General features: G+C 41.9%; 1 protein-coding gene across 1 annotated transcript in view; it reads right to left on the bottom strand.

The window, feature by feature from the left end:
• Positions 1 to 1035: 1035 nt before the first annotated feature.
• LOC147736953 (lysozyme g-like) overlaps positions 1036 to 20169 on the bottom strand; it is a 277648-nt gene continuing 258514 nt past the window's right edge. Inside the window, exon 4 of the mRNA XM_086934157.1 lies at positions 1036 to 1189. Within this exon, the coding sequence (XP_086790283.1) occupies positions 1071 to 1189 (119 nt within the window). The 3' untranslated portion in view covers positions 1036 to 1070. The remainder of the gene's footprint in view (positions 1190 to 20169) is intronic.

Below are 20169 nucleotides of genomic sequence, written 5' to 3'. Positions count from 1 at the left end.
AAGGATTTATGAATAAATTTCATGGAGAGTATAATAGTGGCTGTATAATTAATGCCAACATTTTTAATTTTGTTATATTGTCTTTTGAAGTGAACCTGATGTATTAGATGTATTTAAGTGACTCATATTTCTCCCAGTACAACAATTGGAAGTGGTGTCAACCATGCATGTTTAAATTAAATACTATGAAAACCAAAGGAAATGATGGACGGAGAGTTGACAATACAAGCACTCAACCCCAGTCAACTGATCTGGGTTTAATCCATCACCGTTCTTTAGCCCACTCTGCCAATCCAGTTCAGACATGGCCATATGCAAATTAGTCTGACCCTGTGCCTCATGGGAACAGTCCAGCCCAAACTGATAAGCCATGCCTTCCCTGGACTGGAAACAAGCTACCGAGGACTGGTTTCTGGCATTTCATCCGTCTTCAGCCCGGCTTGCTTGAATCCAGTGGCAAAGTGAGCAAGGGACTCAAGTCTGAGCATACCCTGCCAACTTATGGTGAACAAAGAAAAACCAGAGGAAATGATGGACGGAGAGTTGACAATACAAGCACTCACCCCCAGTCAACTGATCTGGGTTTAATCCATCACCGTTCTTTAGCCCAGTCTGCCACCCCAGTTCAGACATGCCCTTATGCAAATCAGTCTGACCCTGTGCCTCATGGGAACAGTCCAGCCCGAACTGCCAAGCCATGCCTTCCCTGGACCGGAAGCAAGCTACCGAGGACCGGTTTCTGGCATTTCAGCCGTCTTCTGGGGTGGAAGAGAATTCTATTTCTCTGTCTCTGACCATGCCGCTGCAACGGAGGCCATGTTTAGAAAGCCAAGATACCCGTAGGGTGAAAGGTTTGCGCTGTATAAGAAATAAATACATACATACATATATCAATGATGCAGACAGAAGTTTTATTAGTGGATAAAGTTCATAATGAAAGACCACACTGTCTAGTATTTATTTCATCATAATTATTAGATCGAATTCTGAAACAAATATTTTTCAAAACATTTTCATGTAAAATAGTCACACTGTATAGATTTGAAAAGGAAAGTGATCCACGTCATTATTTAATATCCATGTTGTTTAAAATATTGGGCACGAGCCACTACATCATTGGAAAAGGCAATGTCCGCGTCTGCGTAGCTGTGGATGGGTAGATCGCCAATATTATATGCAGCAATTCCAGCTACAATTAAAAGAAAATAAAACACAGAAATAAACTTCATTAATGTTTCGTAACTTAGTTTAACACACACACTTTTTTTTAAAATTAATTAAATAATGCACCTGTTACAGAGTGCAGGCTGCTCTGTTTCTTATATAGGTCACGTGGGTAGAGAGCAGCCTTTGCTCCAATGTTGCTGAGACAATAGTGACTAGTCACCGTTTATGGAGAAAAGTCTGGTACCCTGTCCGTTCCTCAGAAGAAAGGGGAATGAAACATGCACGGCTTGGTCACTGTGGCTTCCAGAGCGGGAATGGGCATGCAAGTGGCATAACTCTCTCAAACCTCCCAAGCCTGATCCCACACCGCTGGTAAATTTCCCCTAATATCCCTTTGGCATTTCATTTCTAAACCCTCCAAATCACTGTACATTTGCAACTTGACACATTTATACAAGAGTGTGGCCTACTAGATACTGCCCAAGCAGGTCAGCAAGGCCATTCTGGCCTCTTTGTCTTCTTAATAATCTCATTCTGATTCTGAACAATAGCAGTACTTCCACCCTAGTCCTTTTAGACCTTTTCAGTGCATTCAGATCGTCTCTTCATTTTCTCAATCGTCTCTGGAAATAGCAGTGAGAGAGCGTGCCGTGGAATGTATGAGCTTGTGTGTTGCAGATTGCACCCTTCAGCACATTGCTGATTGCACCCTTCAACACATTGCTGATTGCTCCCTTCAGCACATTGCTGATTGAACCCTTCAGCACATTGCTGATTGCTCCCTTCAGCACATTGCTGATTGCACCCTTCAGCACATTGCTGATTGCTCCCTTCAGCACATTCCTGATTGCTCCCTTCAGCACATTGCTGATTGCTCCCTTCAGCACATTGCTGATTGCTCCCTTCAGCACATTGCTGATTGTTCCCTTCAGCACATTTCTGATTGCACCATTCAGCACATTGCTGATTGCACCCTTCAGCACATTGCTGATTGTTCCCTTCAGCACATTGCTGATTGCTCCCTTCAGCACATTGCTGATTGAACTCTTCAGCGCATTGCTGATTGCTCCCTTCAGCACATTTGCCTTTGCACCCTTCCTCAGAATCTACAACTTCGCAGACTTATGCAGCTACTCCTTATGATTAACAACTCATCTGAATCTCAGGAAGCCTTTCAAACCTCAGTGCTATTCATCCGTGATTGGATAAACTGCAATCATCTAAAGTTAAATTCTGAAAAAACGTAACCAGAAACAAGTATGATTTTTGGAGTCCCTCATTTTGGCCTCCAGTAATGGGCGTTCCCCCACAACCCAAGAAATCAGGAAAAAGTCTCAGAGTCCTTTCTATGAAGCCCCAGCTAGGAGTGGTCACTTCTTCCTGTTTCTTGCAACTCTGAAGAATCAGGAAAATCAAGAAACTCCTTAGCTTTGATGCCTTTGCCCTGGTCATTTCTAGGATAGACTACGCAAACTCTCTCTACCTGGGCCTCCAACAGAACCTCAATCGGCTCAGAACCAGCCAGCCAGGTTAATTTTTCATCTACCCAGACGCTGTCACATTACCCTTCTGAGGAGACAAATACACTGCCTTCCTGTAGAACAGAGGACCGTCTTCAAGACAGGCTGCATCATTTTTAAATCCCTTCATGGAAGAAACCCAGCTTTCATAACATCCCAAAATAAAAATGACATTTGCAATAATAACCTAAGAACCATCCGCATGAACCTTCTCACAATTGCCAAATTTAAAAAAGAAGAAAATGTGAGGTTTCATATTTTCAGGGTAATTGGACATTTTATTGCATTTTAAATATCGAATTGCAGTAATCTCGAGTAATAATATTGATATTTCCATTATATTGAGGTAATACTATCGATGTTAAAAATATAGTTTTTTTCTTTAAAAATGTCAAAGTACAAAATATCGAATGAGCAATATCGTTTGAAGATAATATCGTTTTTTTTCGTAGTGTAAAAAATATCGAAAATAAAAATATAGAATGTGTAAAATATTATTGTTGTTAAATATCGAAATAATATTTATTTATATTAATGTATTATTACTTTAATTGTATTAATACATGTATGAAATAGTATTTACATTTTATTTATAAAATATGTTTTAAGGTCGGGATGTTGGATTATTAGGAGATAAGGGTGGGGAGTGTTTTAACAATATTAGTATAAAATCACACATTAATTTAAAAACATTTTTTTTTATCTCATTATTTAAATTTAATTTTGAAATTATATTTTTGTTTTAGAAGCAGGATGTTGGTGTATTAGGGGATAAGGTTGGGTAGTGTTTTAAAAATATTAGTTTTACATTACAAATTAATAAAAAAAATTGAAAATATACATTATTCTAAACTAAGAATTGTAATTGTAATTTTGAACATATAATTTTGTTTTAGAAGTGGGATGTTGGGTTACTAGGGGATAAGGGTGGGCAGTGTTTTTAAAAATATTAGTATAAAATTAGATATTAAAATATGATTTTGAATTTTTAAATTAATTTGAAAGAAGAAATTTAAAATTAAATTCAAAATTGTATGTTTGTGTTAGGGGCAGGATGTTGGGTTATTAGGGGATACGGGTATGGATTATATGTAAACAATATTTATAGAAAATTAAATCTTAAATTGAAATTGTGAAACCTAAAGTTATTTCAAAAATGACATTATTATATTCAAAAATATTGTTCTTATTTAGGAGTGAATTCTTAGGTTATTAGGGGATAAGAGTGGTGAAATATTTGAAAATTAATTTACATTCATAATTTTACATTGAAATTACTAAAAAAAATTATAGAGTACTGGAATAATGTTTTATGGTAGGAAAATAGTGAGCTAGTTATAATATTACATAAGAAATGATTAATGTCTAGCATTCTTACTGAATTAATATTTATTGGGGTTTAGTTTTTTATATATGTTCACTGACCAGTATTTTACTAAAATTAATATTGAACGGAGTGGGATTAGTAAATGATATATGGTTAATGTCCAGAACATTCCCTGAGTTAATCCTACCTGGAGTGGGAATATTACATTATATACGGTTAATGTCCAGCACCTTCATCTGACTTTATCCAAACTTGAGTGGGAATATTACATGATATACTGTTAATGTCCAGCACCTTCCCTGACTTAATCCTAACTGGAGTGGGAATATTACATTATTTACGGTTAATGTCCAGCACCTTCATCTGACTTTATCCTAACTGGAGTGGGAATATTAAATTATATACAGTTAATGACCAGCACCTTCCCTGACTTTATCCTAACTGGGGTGGGATATAGTAAATTATATATGTTCAGTGTCCAGCCCCTTCAACTGACTTTATCCTAACTGGAGTGGGAATAGTAAATTACATATAGTTAATGTCCAGCACCTACCCTGAATTTATGGGTGGGAATAATAGATAAAAAATGTTTAGTGTCCAGCACGTTCCATGACTTTATCCTAACTGGAGTGGGAATAGTAAATTACATATAGTTATTGTCCAGCACCTTCCCAGACTTTATCGTATCTCGGGTGGGAATAGTAGATAAAAAATGTTTAGTGTCCAGCACCTTCCCTGACTTTATCCTAACTGGAGTGGGAATAGTTAATTGTCAGTCAGTCAAAAAGCTTTTATTATCAGTTAAAAACCATATAAAAGGCAAGAATATCACATCATATACAACAATACTATATACAAATAAGTTAATAGTTATAAAAATTCATAAAAGACCACAAAAAGCAGCGTAATTAAATTTAAAAGCAAGTATTGGTGTCTCTCACTCTTAAACAAATTGCAGTCTGACCCACCTCGCAAAGTAAGTAACAAGTGGGCCACCCGTATTATATCATTTTAAAACCCTTTAGAATTGCACACCTACTGAACCACATCGACAGAAGGAATTTTGAGGTGGCAAGGACAAGCAAAAAGGACGTGTCTGATTTGAAGACTCTAAGGCCTCTCTATAGTCCCTTATACCTCTAGACCGACAACACTGGATTAACCATTTGGTTCTTGCCCTAGAATAAGAGGGGCAGAAGAGCAGAACGTGAAGATCTGTCTCTCTGCTGGCCTCGCATCCAGGGCAAGTACTTGCAGAGGGTGGTGTTTTTGTCCACTTGTCGGTGGTTTCCCTTAGGGGAAGTGTGCCATGCCTAAACTGGAGATAAAGTTTCTTAGCTAGAGGTGGCTGAATTTGGGTCTAAGAATCTTTCAAAAAAAGGGTGTGTCTTAATCTCTAAAAAGGTATTGGTAAGCCTGCCCAAAGACGGGTTTAATGAAAGAAGAGCCCTACCATGCTCTTTCAGCGCTAAGCTCAAAGCTTTTCTAGAGAGCGAGGCGCAAGCCTCCTCAAGGGAGGACCACAGGTCCCCCCTTCCCAGATTCTGTACGAGGCTTCGGATGTACTTCAGCCATGGGATCCTACCCACACCCCCTCTGGCGAGCAGATCCTGCAAGTCTTCCCTATAGCTCTCAAGTTCCGGGGTAGCCCAAAACAGTCTCCAATATAGCAGGGGACGATTTGAAACGACCTCGTGTATTGGTGCCAGACCTAAGTCCAACCTCAAGGGAACGAGGGAAGTGCTCTGGGGAAGGCGCATACGGCGTCTTATAAAGCTCTTCTCAGTAAGGGAAAGAGGGTTCACGCTTACATGCCCCAAGAGTTCTGCACCATAGAGTGCACCACCTCTTGCCTGCACATTGTAAATTTCTACAGGCGGTCCCGTGAGTTTAAGGGAAGATTCACTATGGACTTTTAAGATCCCGCCTGATGACTGGGCGAGTTTCAGGTTGGCTTTAGCAATCTGAGAACCCCAGTTCATTTTGTCATTAGGAGTAACCCCCAAATATTCGAAGGTTGAAACTCTATTGAGATCCGTTCCCTCCAGATGTGGGTGACGACAATTCGGATGGATCGAGTTATACACCATGTATTTTGTTTTGGCAAAATTGATTTTCCGGTTCCTCAATTTACAGAAGCTGGAAAATGCTACCAGTGTGCGCTGGATACCCCCCAGTGTTTTGGACAGTAGGAGGGTATCATCGGCGAACATTAACGCCAGGATTTTCCTGCCAGCTAGTGTAGGGGAGTCCAGGTTGTTCACTCCCAGTAAATTGGCAATGAGGCAGATGAGGAATAGGGAAAAGAGCGTGGGCGCTAGTACACATCCTTGCCTGACTCCCCTTTCCACTGGGAAAGGGGAAGTCAGTGCCCCCTTCCCAAACCTCACCCTTGCGTACGTGCCTGTGTGCAGCCGCTTAAAAAGCTCACACAGGTAAGCCGTCCCTCTGGACCAGGTCGAAAGCCGACCGAAGGTCCACAAATATCAAGTACAAACTGCCGACCCCCAGAGTAACAGTCTTCCAATGGACCAGCTGGAGTCTAAAGAGCTGGTCCATCGTCGACACCCCCGCCCTGAATCCGGCCTGCAGAGAGGACAGGACGTTGTTATCGTCCATCCAACTCTGCAACCTGGTCAGGAGGACTCTGGAAAAAAGCTTCTGGAGGACATCAATAAGGTTTATCGGCCGATAGTTGGCCGGGTCCAGGGGAGAAGCCTTCTTGAATATGGGTATGATTTCGGCACCTAGCCAGGTCGGCGGAATGTCCATACCCTGCATGATGGCGTTAAAAAAAGTGGAGATGTATGGTGCCCATACCCCATCCACGGTCCGATACAGGTCCCCAGGGATTTTATCCAACCCAGGAGCCTTTCCTGGCATCAGACTCCTAATTGCTGCCTTAATTTCCAAGATCGTAAAGGGATAGCCATCAAGGGCCCTGCCCAACATGACGGCTGAATCAGAGATTATTACGGCCACACAGGGGGGCGCTAGAGCCTTCTGAGAATCTAGTGCATAGAGGGGCTTGAAGTGGGCAAGCCACACCTCCTCGCTAAGATTAGGGACAATGGCAGAAGCGCCTGAGGCCGAGCCACCACGGACCAAGTTCCAAAATAGCCTGAAGTCACGGGCCTCAGAGGCTTCTCTGATTTTCTCCCAGTTGTCAGCTTCCCATTCAGCCTTGGCCGCACAGATTAGTCTTTTATAGGCAAGGCAAGCGTTTCTTTCAGACATCGGGGTGCCATGCTTCACCTCCTTGATCAAGGTGGATTTGGCCTCCCTACAACTTTGGTTAAACTAGTGAGAGTGCTTAGCTGCTTTCCCCCTGCCACTATGGGATGTTACAAAAAAGTCAGCTAATAGGTTGAAGAGCGAGGTGTGAGTGGCCTGCAGAGCCAAGAAGTAAGAGGGCTCATAGTCACTTGCCCCAAGCTTGCTAACCGCCTCTAGTGCCCCTGCTATGTGATTATAAATCTCCGCTACCCTATCCGGGGCTTGGGCAACCTTCTCCCACCTAACTCGCCTGCCTCCTGAGGTCTGGGTGAGTTTAGAAGGAGGTGTGGTCCCAGACTCTTCTGATCATGAGTGGTTCCCCAAAGGGTTCGCTAATTCGAGTGAAAGTTAGTTGTGGTCGCTATCGACCCTAGGTACTACAGTAAATTCTTTAAGACGTGCCCAAAAGCCCACGTCTACAAGGATATAATCGATGGCCGTACTTTTCCCTGGCCTGTTAAAAGTACAAGCACCAGGTACATCAAGGGAAAGTCTACCATTGCAGGCCCTTAGGGAAAAAGTAACGACCATCTTATTGATGGCGAGTGCCAACTGCGTCAGGTGCTTTGCAGCATACATACTGCACTCGGGGATGGAGCAAGCCTCATCCTCTTCAGAAGAAACAGGGGGGATCCCGGTTAGTGGCTCAAAATGACAGTTAAAATATGCCCCAATAATGATATGGGGAGAGGGGGGAAAGAAGATAGTAGCACCTCCAGGGCCTCCAGGGTAGATTATGGCCTTCTGGAAGGGGACAGGGCGCAGGTAAATATTTAGCACCGCCAAAACCAACCCTTCACGAAATGAGAGTGTGATGCACAAGATATCTAGGCATTTGGTGTCTATTACCTTAACTGTCCACCCCATGTGCACCGCCACCCACGTGCACAGCCCACCCAAGGGTCTTCCCCTTGTCCCCTGGGATGCTGCTTCATGGTATGATGCAAAGCCTACCCTAGCAGGAGGAGACAAAAGCCAGGTCTCTTGAAAGAGACATACGTCAAAAGTATCCACCAACTCCCCACATTCTAAATTTTGTAGCTTTGTCGCCAACCCAGCCACATTCCAAGACCCAAACATTGTGGGGCGGGCCACCACTAGCTCTGTTGGTGGTATAATATGATGTGCGGGTCCAGGGGAGATACATGTTTGACTTTGAGGGCACTCTACAACCCTACGGTCTCCTCCAACCACCTGGCTATCCTCAGGGTTGTATGTCAGGGTCAAAAATCCCCCGGTTGGCGATAGTCAGTCCACGCTGCTCAGGGCCCTGAAGCGATTACCCAGGGGGGTGTTAAATTGAGGGGCACAATAACCATAAGGAAAAATGGGTTGGTGTTCACCCTGGGCCGGCCCCCGATATGTGCTGTAGAAGTAACTGAGATGGCGAGTGTTGACAAGGCCCGGGGTAGCCTGATCACCACTCTCCATGATTTGTTTAACCGCAGCACGGTCCCTGAAGTAGACAAGGATACAATCACCCTCAATGTCTTTGGGTCTGGTTCCCAGCCAATTGACCCTGCGTATGAACATAATCTCCCCCTGACCCTGTCCCATCAATGGTCGATGCCTATTTAGTCAGTGGATGACCCTGTTTTTCAGTGCTGAGTAGGTTTCCCCTCGGGCATTATCTAGCGGTGGGACGCCTGTGAGCACCACCACATAGGGTGCTGATTCTGGGGGTAGCTGGGGGCAGGGAAGGGGTTTCGCTTGGCTAGATTCATGTGGTTTAGTGGGGAGGGAAGGTTGGCTGCTACCAGTAGTGCATTGCTGCCTCACGGGGACATGGGGGCGAAAAGGGGTGCTAATCGAACTACCCGGCGCCACAGTTCTCATCTTGGTGGACCTGGTTGGTCCGATATTGGCAGGGTTTCTAGTGGATTTCTTAGCTACACCCCGTGCCTGGGTTTCTGAGGAGGTGGCCGGAGGGATACTATGTCCCTGCCTAGCATCTGGGGCGGGTGTCTTACTAGTGCCGGGACCAGCACTCGCTTCCAAGCTCCCCGGGGTGCTAAGAACCTGCGCTTTCCCTACACCCTTGTTATTAATGAGGGTCGCTAGCCGGTCTATCCTAGAGGACAGTGTCTTGAAGTGGGAAGTTATCAACTGCTCCATATGGGCCTGGGGATCTATAATCATGACATGAGAATCAATGTACTTTCAAAGGGATTTAGTGAGGCCTCCTGCAGATCACCTTCTACCTGTTGGGGAATAAGCGCCGGGGTTAGCGAAAGGCGCCTATCAGTATTCTCTACAGCAGTAGAAACAACGCCTATTGTTTTTTGCAACATTTTGTCTATCGCTGTAAGGGTCGGGAGAGGTTGAGTGGAAGCAGCCAGCTGCCTTGTCACAGGACGTGAAGTGGTGCTAAGGATGGTTTTCCCCATATTGGTCTCAGTTAGTTGGGAGCAAAGAGACAAAAGGGGGAACACTACTATGCTTAAAAATAAATGCACGTTGCGTCGGTCAAGATAAGAGATAATAACAGGTGCGGTCCCTAGCCTTTGAGCATCGGCCAATAGGGACAAGCTATGACTGAAAATGGGGTGCTAAGATACCCCTATACGATTAAAGCAGTAATAAAGAACCAGTGCAGCAGATCAGAACAATTGGTTTATAGGTAGGTGGGGATGGTAGCTCCAAGGTCAGGAGGGTGGCCCAGCTCTGCCTCATCCTGCCCCGGACAGCCACAGACGGCCCGCTCTTTGCGAAATCAGCAGTAAGTGCGGGTAGGTGGACTAACCAGCACAATTCCCCCAAAGGCTCCACAAAAGTGTTCACAGTACCCCGCTCCACTGAGGGAGCGTCGCCCTTTTCAGCTCCTCCGGGAGTGATAGTCCATGCAGGTGTGCGTGATGGCGCAGGGTTTCCTGGGGGCTGTAATCTCCCCCTACGGCGGCTACGAGATGGAGTGGGCGGCGGCAGGGGAGACTAGCAAAGAGATCAGCAGCAAGTGCGGGTAGGTGGACTAACCAGCACAATTCCCCCAAAGGCTCCACAAAAGTGTTCACTGTCCCCCGCTCCACTGAGGGAGCCTCACCCTTTTCAGCTCCTCCGGGAGCGAAAGTCCGTGCAGGTGTGCGTGATGGCGCAGGGTTTCCTGGGGGCTGTAGTCTCCCCCTACGGCGGCCACAAGATGGAGTGGGCGGCGGCAGGGGAGACTAGCAACGAGATCAGCAGCAAGTGCGGGTAGGTGGACTAACCAGCACAATTCCCCCAAAAGCTCCAAAAAAGTGTTCACAGTCCCCCGCTCCACTGAGGGAGACTCGCCCTTTTCAGCTCCTCCGGGAGCGAAAGTCCGTGCAATAGTTAATTATATATGGTTAATGTCCCGCACCTTCCCTGACTTCATCCTAACTGGAGTGGGAATAGTAAATTATATATGATTAATGTCAAGCACCTTCAATGACTATTATTGAACTGGGTTGGGAATAGTAAATGATATATTTTTATGTACATACAGTTTTTAAATTTATTTGTAATTTATCTAAGATTTAAATATTACATATATATTATTTGCTATATATTTACAAAATGTATATAAATAACTGTAGGAATATTACAATGTGTGTTTTTATATGTGAACAAATATAAGAGGTTTTATTATGTGCAGTGATAATGTATTTCTATGGTGTAATTGATATATATTTTTAAATTTACTAAGAAAAATGATTATGCTTATTCATAGTAATTTAAGATACTACATTTATCACATAAATACATTTAAGTGAAATATTTAATAATTATACATACATATGAAAATAATTAGACATTTTTAATATTTAAACATGCTTTATTCTTGTTGAAGTAGGTACACATAAAGAAATAATCCATTTGTATTCACAGCATGGAATACATATTAGTAAAAACACAGAAAACATGTACTTTTTATTTAAGGATCAACATTTATTTTGTACATATTTATTAGTTAATGCAATATGTTTATGAAAAAAACATGTTATGGTATAAACACATTTTATTACAGAAGTAGTAATATTTTGAGGCACAAAACATATCTTTGTTCTTGATTTAGAACAGTTGTTGGACAATCATAATATATTTGTACAATTAATATAGAATTATTTTGCATATATATGCATAACATAAAGGATTGTATATTTGATATTTAATGAATATTGTAACATTATAATGCTGTGGTTAACAATTTAATCATTTTGAGAAAATATTAACATTATGACATGTAATTCTAATTCTAATGTAGATTATTATTATATAAAAAATTAATAACATTAATTATTACATTGTTGCATTGCATAACAATAATTCTTTCAAACAGGTAAATTTACTATTATATTTGTACATAAATAATATGTAATGTTTAGAATAAAAAAATGCATATGTAATTATAATAATAATAAATATGTTTACATCAATTATTATTATAATTTTACAAAGTATAGTAAATTAAAAATATATTTTTACACATACAGAAAAAATTGTACAATATAGCAAAAATATATATAACATTTACAGTTTACCATAATGCATGTTTTTACCCTTATTAATTTATTTTTATATATTTAAGCAGCCCTTTTAATTTCACAGGGACGATTTTGTAACCAGGAAATGTTATTTTGGGTCATTCAGAACCGGAGAAGCTCGCGGTTGGAAGCTGTGTCGCATCGATCAAGGTAAGGGGAATTATAATTATTATATATAACTTAATACTTATGTTTAAGTCTAGTTAGGTTGTATATAGTGTATTTATTGTTAGGTTGTCACGTTTTTGGTGTGCTGTTGGTGTTAGTTATATTCTAGTGAGATGTCGTGAACTAGTGTTTGAGGCCTAGTGTAGATAGATGATATTGTGACTAAATATGTGTTATTTTGTTATTTTAAATTAATGTTATTGTATTTAATTAATGTATTTGGGTGTATTGGTGTGTGTGGGTAAGCTTTATACATTTTTTGCAGTTTACTTTTAATAGATGTTATGTTGGAGAGAAATACGCGTTTAAAAAAAAAACAAGTATGTATTAGTTGGTTCAACTTTTTATCACACTTTCTTTCATTTTTTGGGTTTGCCAGGAGCTATTTTTATATTTTTACATCTTTTCCGGGTTTTTGATGGTTTCGACTACTTGGATTTGTCGAGGATGGATTTACATTTGACCTGTTGGATTTCTGCATTTTTTGGGGGGCATTTTTGTAACACTACCATGGATTTACAGACACATGCAAGAATTATTACTTGTTGGAATACATGGTCTATGGCTACATAAATCATAAGTCTATTTTTTTGTATTTATTTGTATGGGACATGTTGTTATAATTAATTATGATATATAGTATATTTTGATAAATAATATTTAATTGTAAATATATATTTATTACATTAAAAATGTATATATGACAATTAAATAATACTTGTGAAAATATAATATTAATTTATGTGGGTAAAGTGTATGTTTTGTGAATGGTTTTTTTAAATAGCTGTGGAAATGTAGTTTGTAAGATGCTTTTGACTATTAGGGATAGGTGCTCTAGGCCTCTGGTTGATGGGAATAGGGTAACCTGACTTTGGAGTAGCTCAAACATTTTTTTACTTTGCTTTGTTAATTTTGGACCTTATTGAGTTACAGATTGTTCCATCCGTAATTCTTGATAGCTCTGTTCTTTCAGTCTAGATTCCAGTAGTTTGTGTAGGGTAGGCTCCCCTCTGCTTGTTGTTGCTTGGAATGCATTATGCTATCCTTCAACACTATTATTTGTTTTGGCCTCTTTGTTTAAGGTACTTAGGTACACATTCTACCAAGGAATGTGGAACTTAGGTTGTCTTCTATGCCCCGATCTGTGTAGTCTCCCCACCCAGGTGTCCTCAAAGTAGTCTAGGAGTGGGGTTAATCTGTCTTCGTTCCTCTTGTAATAGGGGCTCTCTATTAGAATATTGTAGTGCTCTGCTACATCAGTCACAGGTACATATTCTAGTGCTATTAGTTTTTTAACTTGGTATGCGAAAGTACTATCTGTAGCATATTGTACACAGAGGGGCCGATTCCGATTCCGGCAGGAAATCGTTTCACCCGACATGTACCTGTCATTTTTTCCAACCGAATCGTACACCCGCCGTCCGAATGAGCAAGGTCGATTCGAAGTAATAAATCACCAAACGATTTGGTGAAAATCGTTTTACCCGACACGGATCTGTCAGTTTTTCCTAACAAATCGCATACACGCAAGTACAATGCAAATTTAAAATTCACCAAACGATTCGGTCTGAAATAAAGATCAACAGACGAGCCGGTAGGAAAGGAGCCTGACGCGACAGACTCGGACGCGAACGATGCCACACACCCAAGCACATACTTGACACGACAGACTCGGACATGAACGATGCCACACACTCAAGCACATACATGACACGACAGACTCGGACGTGAATGATTCCACATAGTACAGCATTAACACAACCCATTAGACACGTACACACTCGATTCTACACAGCTTGGCACATACACGACACGTCAGACTCTGTCTCATCTTCCTTGAACGTGTTATGGTGCATTTCGGAGCTTAAATACGCTTCGTCTAAATGCTGTGAGGTGCTGTAACATTTGCCCAGTATGACGCATATGAAAAATGAATCATACTTGCGTATCGGAAATGGGTTGCTTTGGGTCTCCGTACAATGCAATATATGTGTTTCCTGAACTGTTGCGTGCTTATCTAGGTTCCTGATCGATACTGTGACCTTATGCCCCTATTCGGCTATAAATCCATTTATTCCCTATATTGGCATAACCGTTCAAATGCGATTTTCTGAAAAGTCATCTCTGGCCTCACACGAACAGAGCCACATTCCAGCATGACTCTCTGCTACTTCCTTTGCGACCAATTAGTGCAATGACAGAGCAGCAGTCACTATCTGATATTCCTAGATAACACTCCGAGTTCTTCAACAAGATAAAAACTTAGCAAACCTGGAAATCCCCGCTTGCTATGTTTTGATTAGTAATGGAACTCTAATGAGCAACTGATAACTGTCACTTCCTAGTGACATCTTTAATTGACGTCTTATGTCCAGCAAACTTGCGTCAAACCCGGCACCTGTCAGGTATAAATATTACCAACGTTGCCTTAAGCAATGCTCGTTGTTCATTGCCTGTTGCTGATGCCAGCTGCCTGCATGACCCTGTGTTGGTAAATCTAGCACTCTGTCGCTGCAGCCTGCTATCCTGTGGTGGTGAAGCTGCTGATTACCATTATCGCCGCTACAGCGCGAACTATGGTGCAGTACGCTTAAGGAGCTGAACAGCCGTCCTCTGCGAAGACATCCAGCAGATTCCAGCTGCCCACGGACGCTGTCCCCCCTCCTTCCTCGATGCGCTGAAGAGAGCCGCTGCCTTTCTCGTGCAGAGAAATCCAGTCCCGGCGCTTCCGGTTTACCCTTGCGGGTGACTGGGATATCGAGAGAGACCCCTGAAGGAGATACCAATCCTCCATCATTCTATTCAGAGGTATGGTGTTGACTAAACCCTTAGACGAGAATTCTTGAAACAAACCTTGGCAAAACCAACTTAACTTAAGCTACTCACTTACTCCCCCTTCCACGTGTTAGGCTTAGGTCAGGCACACTGGGGTAGGCTTAGTTAGAAGCACCAGTTGAGTATGTTAGCCTAATGTATATATGACTGTATATATGTTTTATTACTTTTAAACCATTGTATGGCTAAGAAACCATATCAATGCTTTTACAGTTCTATTTCGCAATACTTATCTTACTGTACGTACTTTTTATAATAACAGTTATTGCAATTGTGGCAATACATTTCTCTTGTACGAGAAGAAAGACTGTTCAATAAATGTTAACCCTTTATTGACAAACGCCCGTCTCTCTATTCTCTACATCTCGTGAATGTAAACTGCACTAGACTGACTGAGTGAAATACATGTCTATTGTTTCACACGACCCTAGAGATCGACTCTTGATCTGAGGAGCAAAGTTGTCATGTTGCACGGTTGTTGGAAAACTGAATCCCTTCTTGTCTGTGCCAAGGAAGCTGATCACTTCCTATGCAGAGAAGAAAGTTTCCAGTGACCTCTGAGCTAGTTGGTAACACAACCCAATTAAGTTTAGCATAGTCAGTGGAGGCCTGGAATATCCGCAGTTCCACGTCGATACTACTGTTTATGTTATTCCAATGCGCAGGGCCTAGTGGGAAACTAGGAACTACACTACATGGCGCCCAACGTTTGGTAAGGCGATAAACTAACGTAAGACTTATAGAGTAACTCAGTCGTGCATATTTCACAGACCCCTTTCTCCCGTAAATACTCCAATAGACGTCTGGAGTGGGTGAAAGGTTAAAATCCGCCCGACCTTAGTAGGAAGAGATTCCTATGTAAAGCTCCGGTTTATTCAACGTTGAAGGATACAGTGTTCCAAAATATTGTGCACCTAATCTTTGTCTCCTTGGAGACCTACTCTGCAAACCTGCATTTTTTAAAATGTCAGTAGAAAACGGAACCTCTGGGGCCGTAGTAGATGCGACTCAGCAAGGTCTCCTACAAGCAGACCCGGATGCTATTATCATCCCGGTTCACTTAAGAAGATCTATAACGTTAAAACTTATAGAAAACGGACTGACACCTCAGGGTGGTACAGTAATTTTCGTGATAGAGGCTCACGAGTATCGGCAGACAGAGGTATTCTATTCATGGATAAACTTTCCAGCGGCAAACGCTGCAACACAAGAGTTTCACTATTACAAAATAGAGGAACCTCCAGGAGAGTACGCTCCTTTCGAGGAGATTGAAATCCCACTTAAATTTCAAGAGCACCTGCTCTGGTTTAATGGCGCCCTAAAACACAATAATCACATAACTAGGCTCGGTCCTCTAGGGAGACCAGGAGCAACGTGGCCGGTTCTAGCCAGCTACACACCACATCCTGACATTGCAAGAATGTCAAGAGAAGAGCTGTTAGTACAGCTAAACACATTAATAAAAATACATAGGCAATTAGTCCAATATGTAATGCGGACTGCAACAGTCCAGCCAGCTGTTAATTCACACCAGCTGACCCCTCATCAGGGAAACACAAATAAAATTACACCACAGAACATACAGTCATGTCTTGGTAAAACACCCGTAAAACGGGAACAAATTCCTTTCTGGTTAGCACAGAAAATCACTCAAATAGAGGCAGTATTTCCTGATACTACCCCTATTGAGAAACACAGAATCTTGACCATCTGCCTTCCTATGGGAATCGCACCACACGTGGAGGACTGCGACACTTGGGGTACAGTCTTTGCTTCCATTTACACAAAAACACACGGTGTTCCGTCTATGGCGGTAATACCAGAAGTGCTAAAACAGATTCAAAATGAATTCGGTCCAGAGCCCGCTTTAAATCTAGGTATGAAATTACTGAAAGACTTCAAGCAGGTCACGGCTATATTATTAGCCAACGTAAAAGGAGAAGCAGCATCTGTGGCGATTCGCCAGAAGTTGAGGGAAACAGATATAAAAGATCCTGTTGAGCTTGCAAAAATCATAGAAAAATGCTATGAAGAATTAGGTAGAGACAGCTTGGGTGGGAAACCAGTAAAACCCCAACTGCTCGAAAGTCCTGAAAAATTATTTATTAAAAATATTTTAAACACTCCTAAAAAGAGCTGGGATGGAAATAAACAATCCACTCCCAAGGAAAAAGTTTTCCAGACCAGAGGAAGGTCTCCTCGACGGAGGGAAAGAACTCCGACTCGAGAACGCCAGTCTCCCCAACGGGAGCCCTCTGAGAAAAGATATAACCTTAGAAATAGGGATAATATAAAAAAACCTGATAGATATCAAAGTATTGATACACGTCCCTCTCGATCTCTTCCACAGAATTCGGAAAGAAGAGGACGGTCAGACCCAGGAGAGCACACCAAGTCCAAAGACAAGGAACCTGCTCAAAATAAGAAATCTCAATTTCAGAAAAAGAAGGTAGCCAGTATTAGAGTAATCAACCATGCCGAGAATACTGAGGACACAGTTGAAAAACGGGGAGTGGGCATTGACAATGTTGGACAGTGCAGCAGAGATCAGTATAGCACGCAAGAACTTGATGAGTCATCTGGAGACAGTGGACACGAATGAATACATTCAGGTTGAAACTGCCGACACCAGACTTAGCGAGCCCCATAAAATATACGAAATAACATTGCGTATGGAGGGTGATAAGACTAGGAAAATTAAGGGTCTATTTTGGGATAAGCTCTCAAAAGGCTATGATATTCTGTTAGCTGAAAAAGATTGGCCCCCGGAGTTTGTCAGGGAGTGCCCTCGTGGCGAAGAAGAAATTATGCCTGCCTTCTCGAATCACATTCCGATTAATAAAAAATACACATATGCAAGGAAATGGGCAGTAGCCCAGGCACCTGCATTGTATAAAAATCATGTAGGATGGGATGAGGATTCACCTCCTCACAAAATCCAACTAAAAGTGAACCAACTGCCCAACGGCAGTATCCCATAAAGCAAGAAGCTAAAAAACAGGTCAGGGAGATCTTAGATCAACTTGAATACCAGGGGGTGATTGAAACATGCACCTCTCAAATGAACAATCCTTTGTTTCCTGTCTCCAAGCCAGACAATTCATATCGTCTAGTTTTGGACTACAGACATCTTAATACATGTTGCAAAACTTTTGCAGTACAAAACTCGCATAGTGCAGCCCTAATGAATAACATAGTTAGGAAAAAATACAAAACGACATTAGACATATCTAACGGTTTCTTTTGTCAAAACATTGCACCAGAAAGCAGATATTTGACCGCTTTCTCCGCATTTGGGTCGCAGAAAAAATTCTGTTGACTCCCACAGGGGTTAACAGCCCAGGACTATTCTCAGCTAGGGTAACAGAGTTACTACAAATCTATGATGATGAAGCATTATCTTACGTAGATGATATTTATCTCACAGACGACGACTTGGATACTCACTTGAAAAGAGTGAACACCATTATACTTGGGTTCACAGCAGAGGGTTACAAATTCAACTTTAAAAAGTCCCGAATTGCCCATCTGACAGTACTGTTTTTAGGGTACGAATTATCAAGTGAAGGGAAAAGCCTAGCGGACAACTTCTTAGAGAAGTGCGCTGTACTCCAAGCTCCAAAAACGCTGAAGAATTTACAATCCATTCTAGGTTTTCTGAATTTCGGAAGAACTTACATCCTAAATTACGCAGAGAGGGTTAAACCTCTCTACAAACTAATTAAACCTGATTTTAAACAAATCAATTGGACTCAAAAACACACAGAAATTTTGAGATCACTGCAAACAGACATGTTAGCAAAAACAAAATTAGATACACGTGACAACACGATCGATCTTGTAATCCGAGTCATCCCAGGAAGATGCGGATTCACATACCTAACCTCTAATGAGGGAGAAAAGGTACCAATTTCAATTAAATCTCACTTGTACACACAAGCAGAAAAAACATTCAGTCACACAGAAAGAACTGTGAACGCAGTGCAAATCGCATTAGCAAATGAACAAGAACTAGCACACGGCAAAAGGATTAACATCCTCACAGCGGAATCCGCCTTCGAAGCGCTATTCAGCCCAGTAAACCTGCCTACAGTGTCACTGGATCCGAAATGGATACAGTGTATAGATTCTCTAGGAGCGGAAGACGTGAAATACTATTTCGCCCCGCAATACGAAGAACTGAATGATTTAGAGTATGAAGAAGAATATCCTCTGCCAATCGAAATTCTGCCTCTCCCATTATATGCCTGTATAATCTATACAGATAGCTCTGTACAGCATTTCAACGTAGAGAGAAAATCCTACGATGCAGCATGTGCGATCATTAAATGTCGTTGGCTGTGCGATAAAATCAAACCGAAAATAACAAAACCTGAATCAGTAAAGTACTGTTCGGCTCAAAGAACTGAAATCAGATGTTTAAAGATGGCGCTCGAAAATGCAGAACGCGAATTCCCCACACTTATAGTGTGCGATTCTCATTTTTGCGTCAACTCTTACAACAATAAACTGCAGAGTTGGATCGAAAACAACTACAAAGATGACACAGGTGCCACAATAAAGCATAAAAAGCTCTGGAACGAGGTAGCTCTATTACACAAAGAACTACAAAAGACTCACGTGATTCACGCACAGAGTCTTCGACGTGATGGCGTTCACGTTGCAGGGAATTCATTGGCTAATACAGCCACAGCGGAAGCAACTAAACCGGCTTCCGTAGCCACAAAAAAGCGTACAGATAAATACATAGACGGGGAAACCATGCTGGCAGTAAAAACGACCGTAAAAGGCGACTGTGCAGCACTACCCGTAAACTATCCACTCAATTATGCATACATAATCGATGCAAACTCCGTTCCTTTTGCTCGAATCCCTGGAGTGGGGGATAGAGTAATTCCAAACATGAACAGGAGAATATTTTTAATAGCAGACGCACATATGGGTTTGGGTCTGAGACACCAAACAATTAAGGAGTCACTGACTGAATTGCAATCAGTATTCTGGTGGCCGGGAATGAGTGTAGAACACCAAATATATGCAAACAACTGTGAAAACTGCAATAGGGATCGCAGTAGCGAACCTTGCTACCGGCTACCAGTCAGAAAGAGCGTAACGCTGCCTGCACCCCAACCTGCGTCCTATTAATTAGTTAAGACGAAAAGCACTTTAAAAATGAGTCCTCCAGCACTCGGCTGACGCCTAGAACTGTTATAAAAGATTTGCGAGTCTTTATCGGCACATACGCAATTACCACGTTCCATTCTGACCAGGGTCCTGCTTTCAGCTCTCGAGCTTATAAGGAGGCCATGGACAGCATGGGAATTGGATTGCGGTATTCTTGTCCGTCGCATCCCGAAGGGAATAGTGTGGTAGA

This window comes from Lissotriton vulgaris, chromosome 1_1 (assembly GCF_964263255.1).
Source record: "Lissotriton vulgaris chromosome 1_1, aLisVul1.2, whole genome shotgun sequence".
NCBI classification, from domain to species: domain Eukaryota; kingdom Metazoa; phylum Chordata; class Amphibia; order Caudata; family Salamandridae; genus Lissotriton; species Lissotriton vulgaris.
The sequence above is the reverse complement of the archived record's forward strand: the minus strand, read 5'-3'. Positions and strand labels throughout refer to the sequence as shown.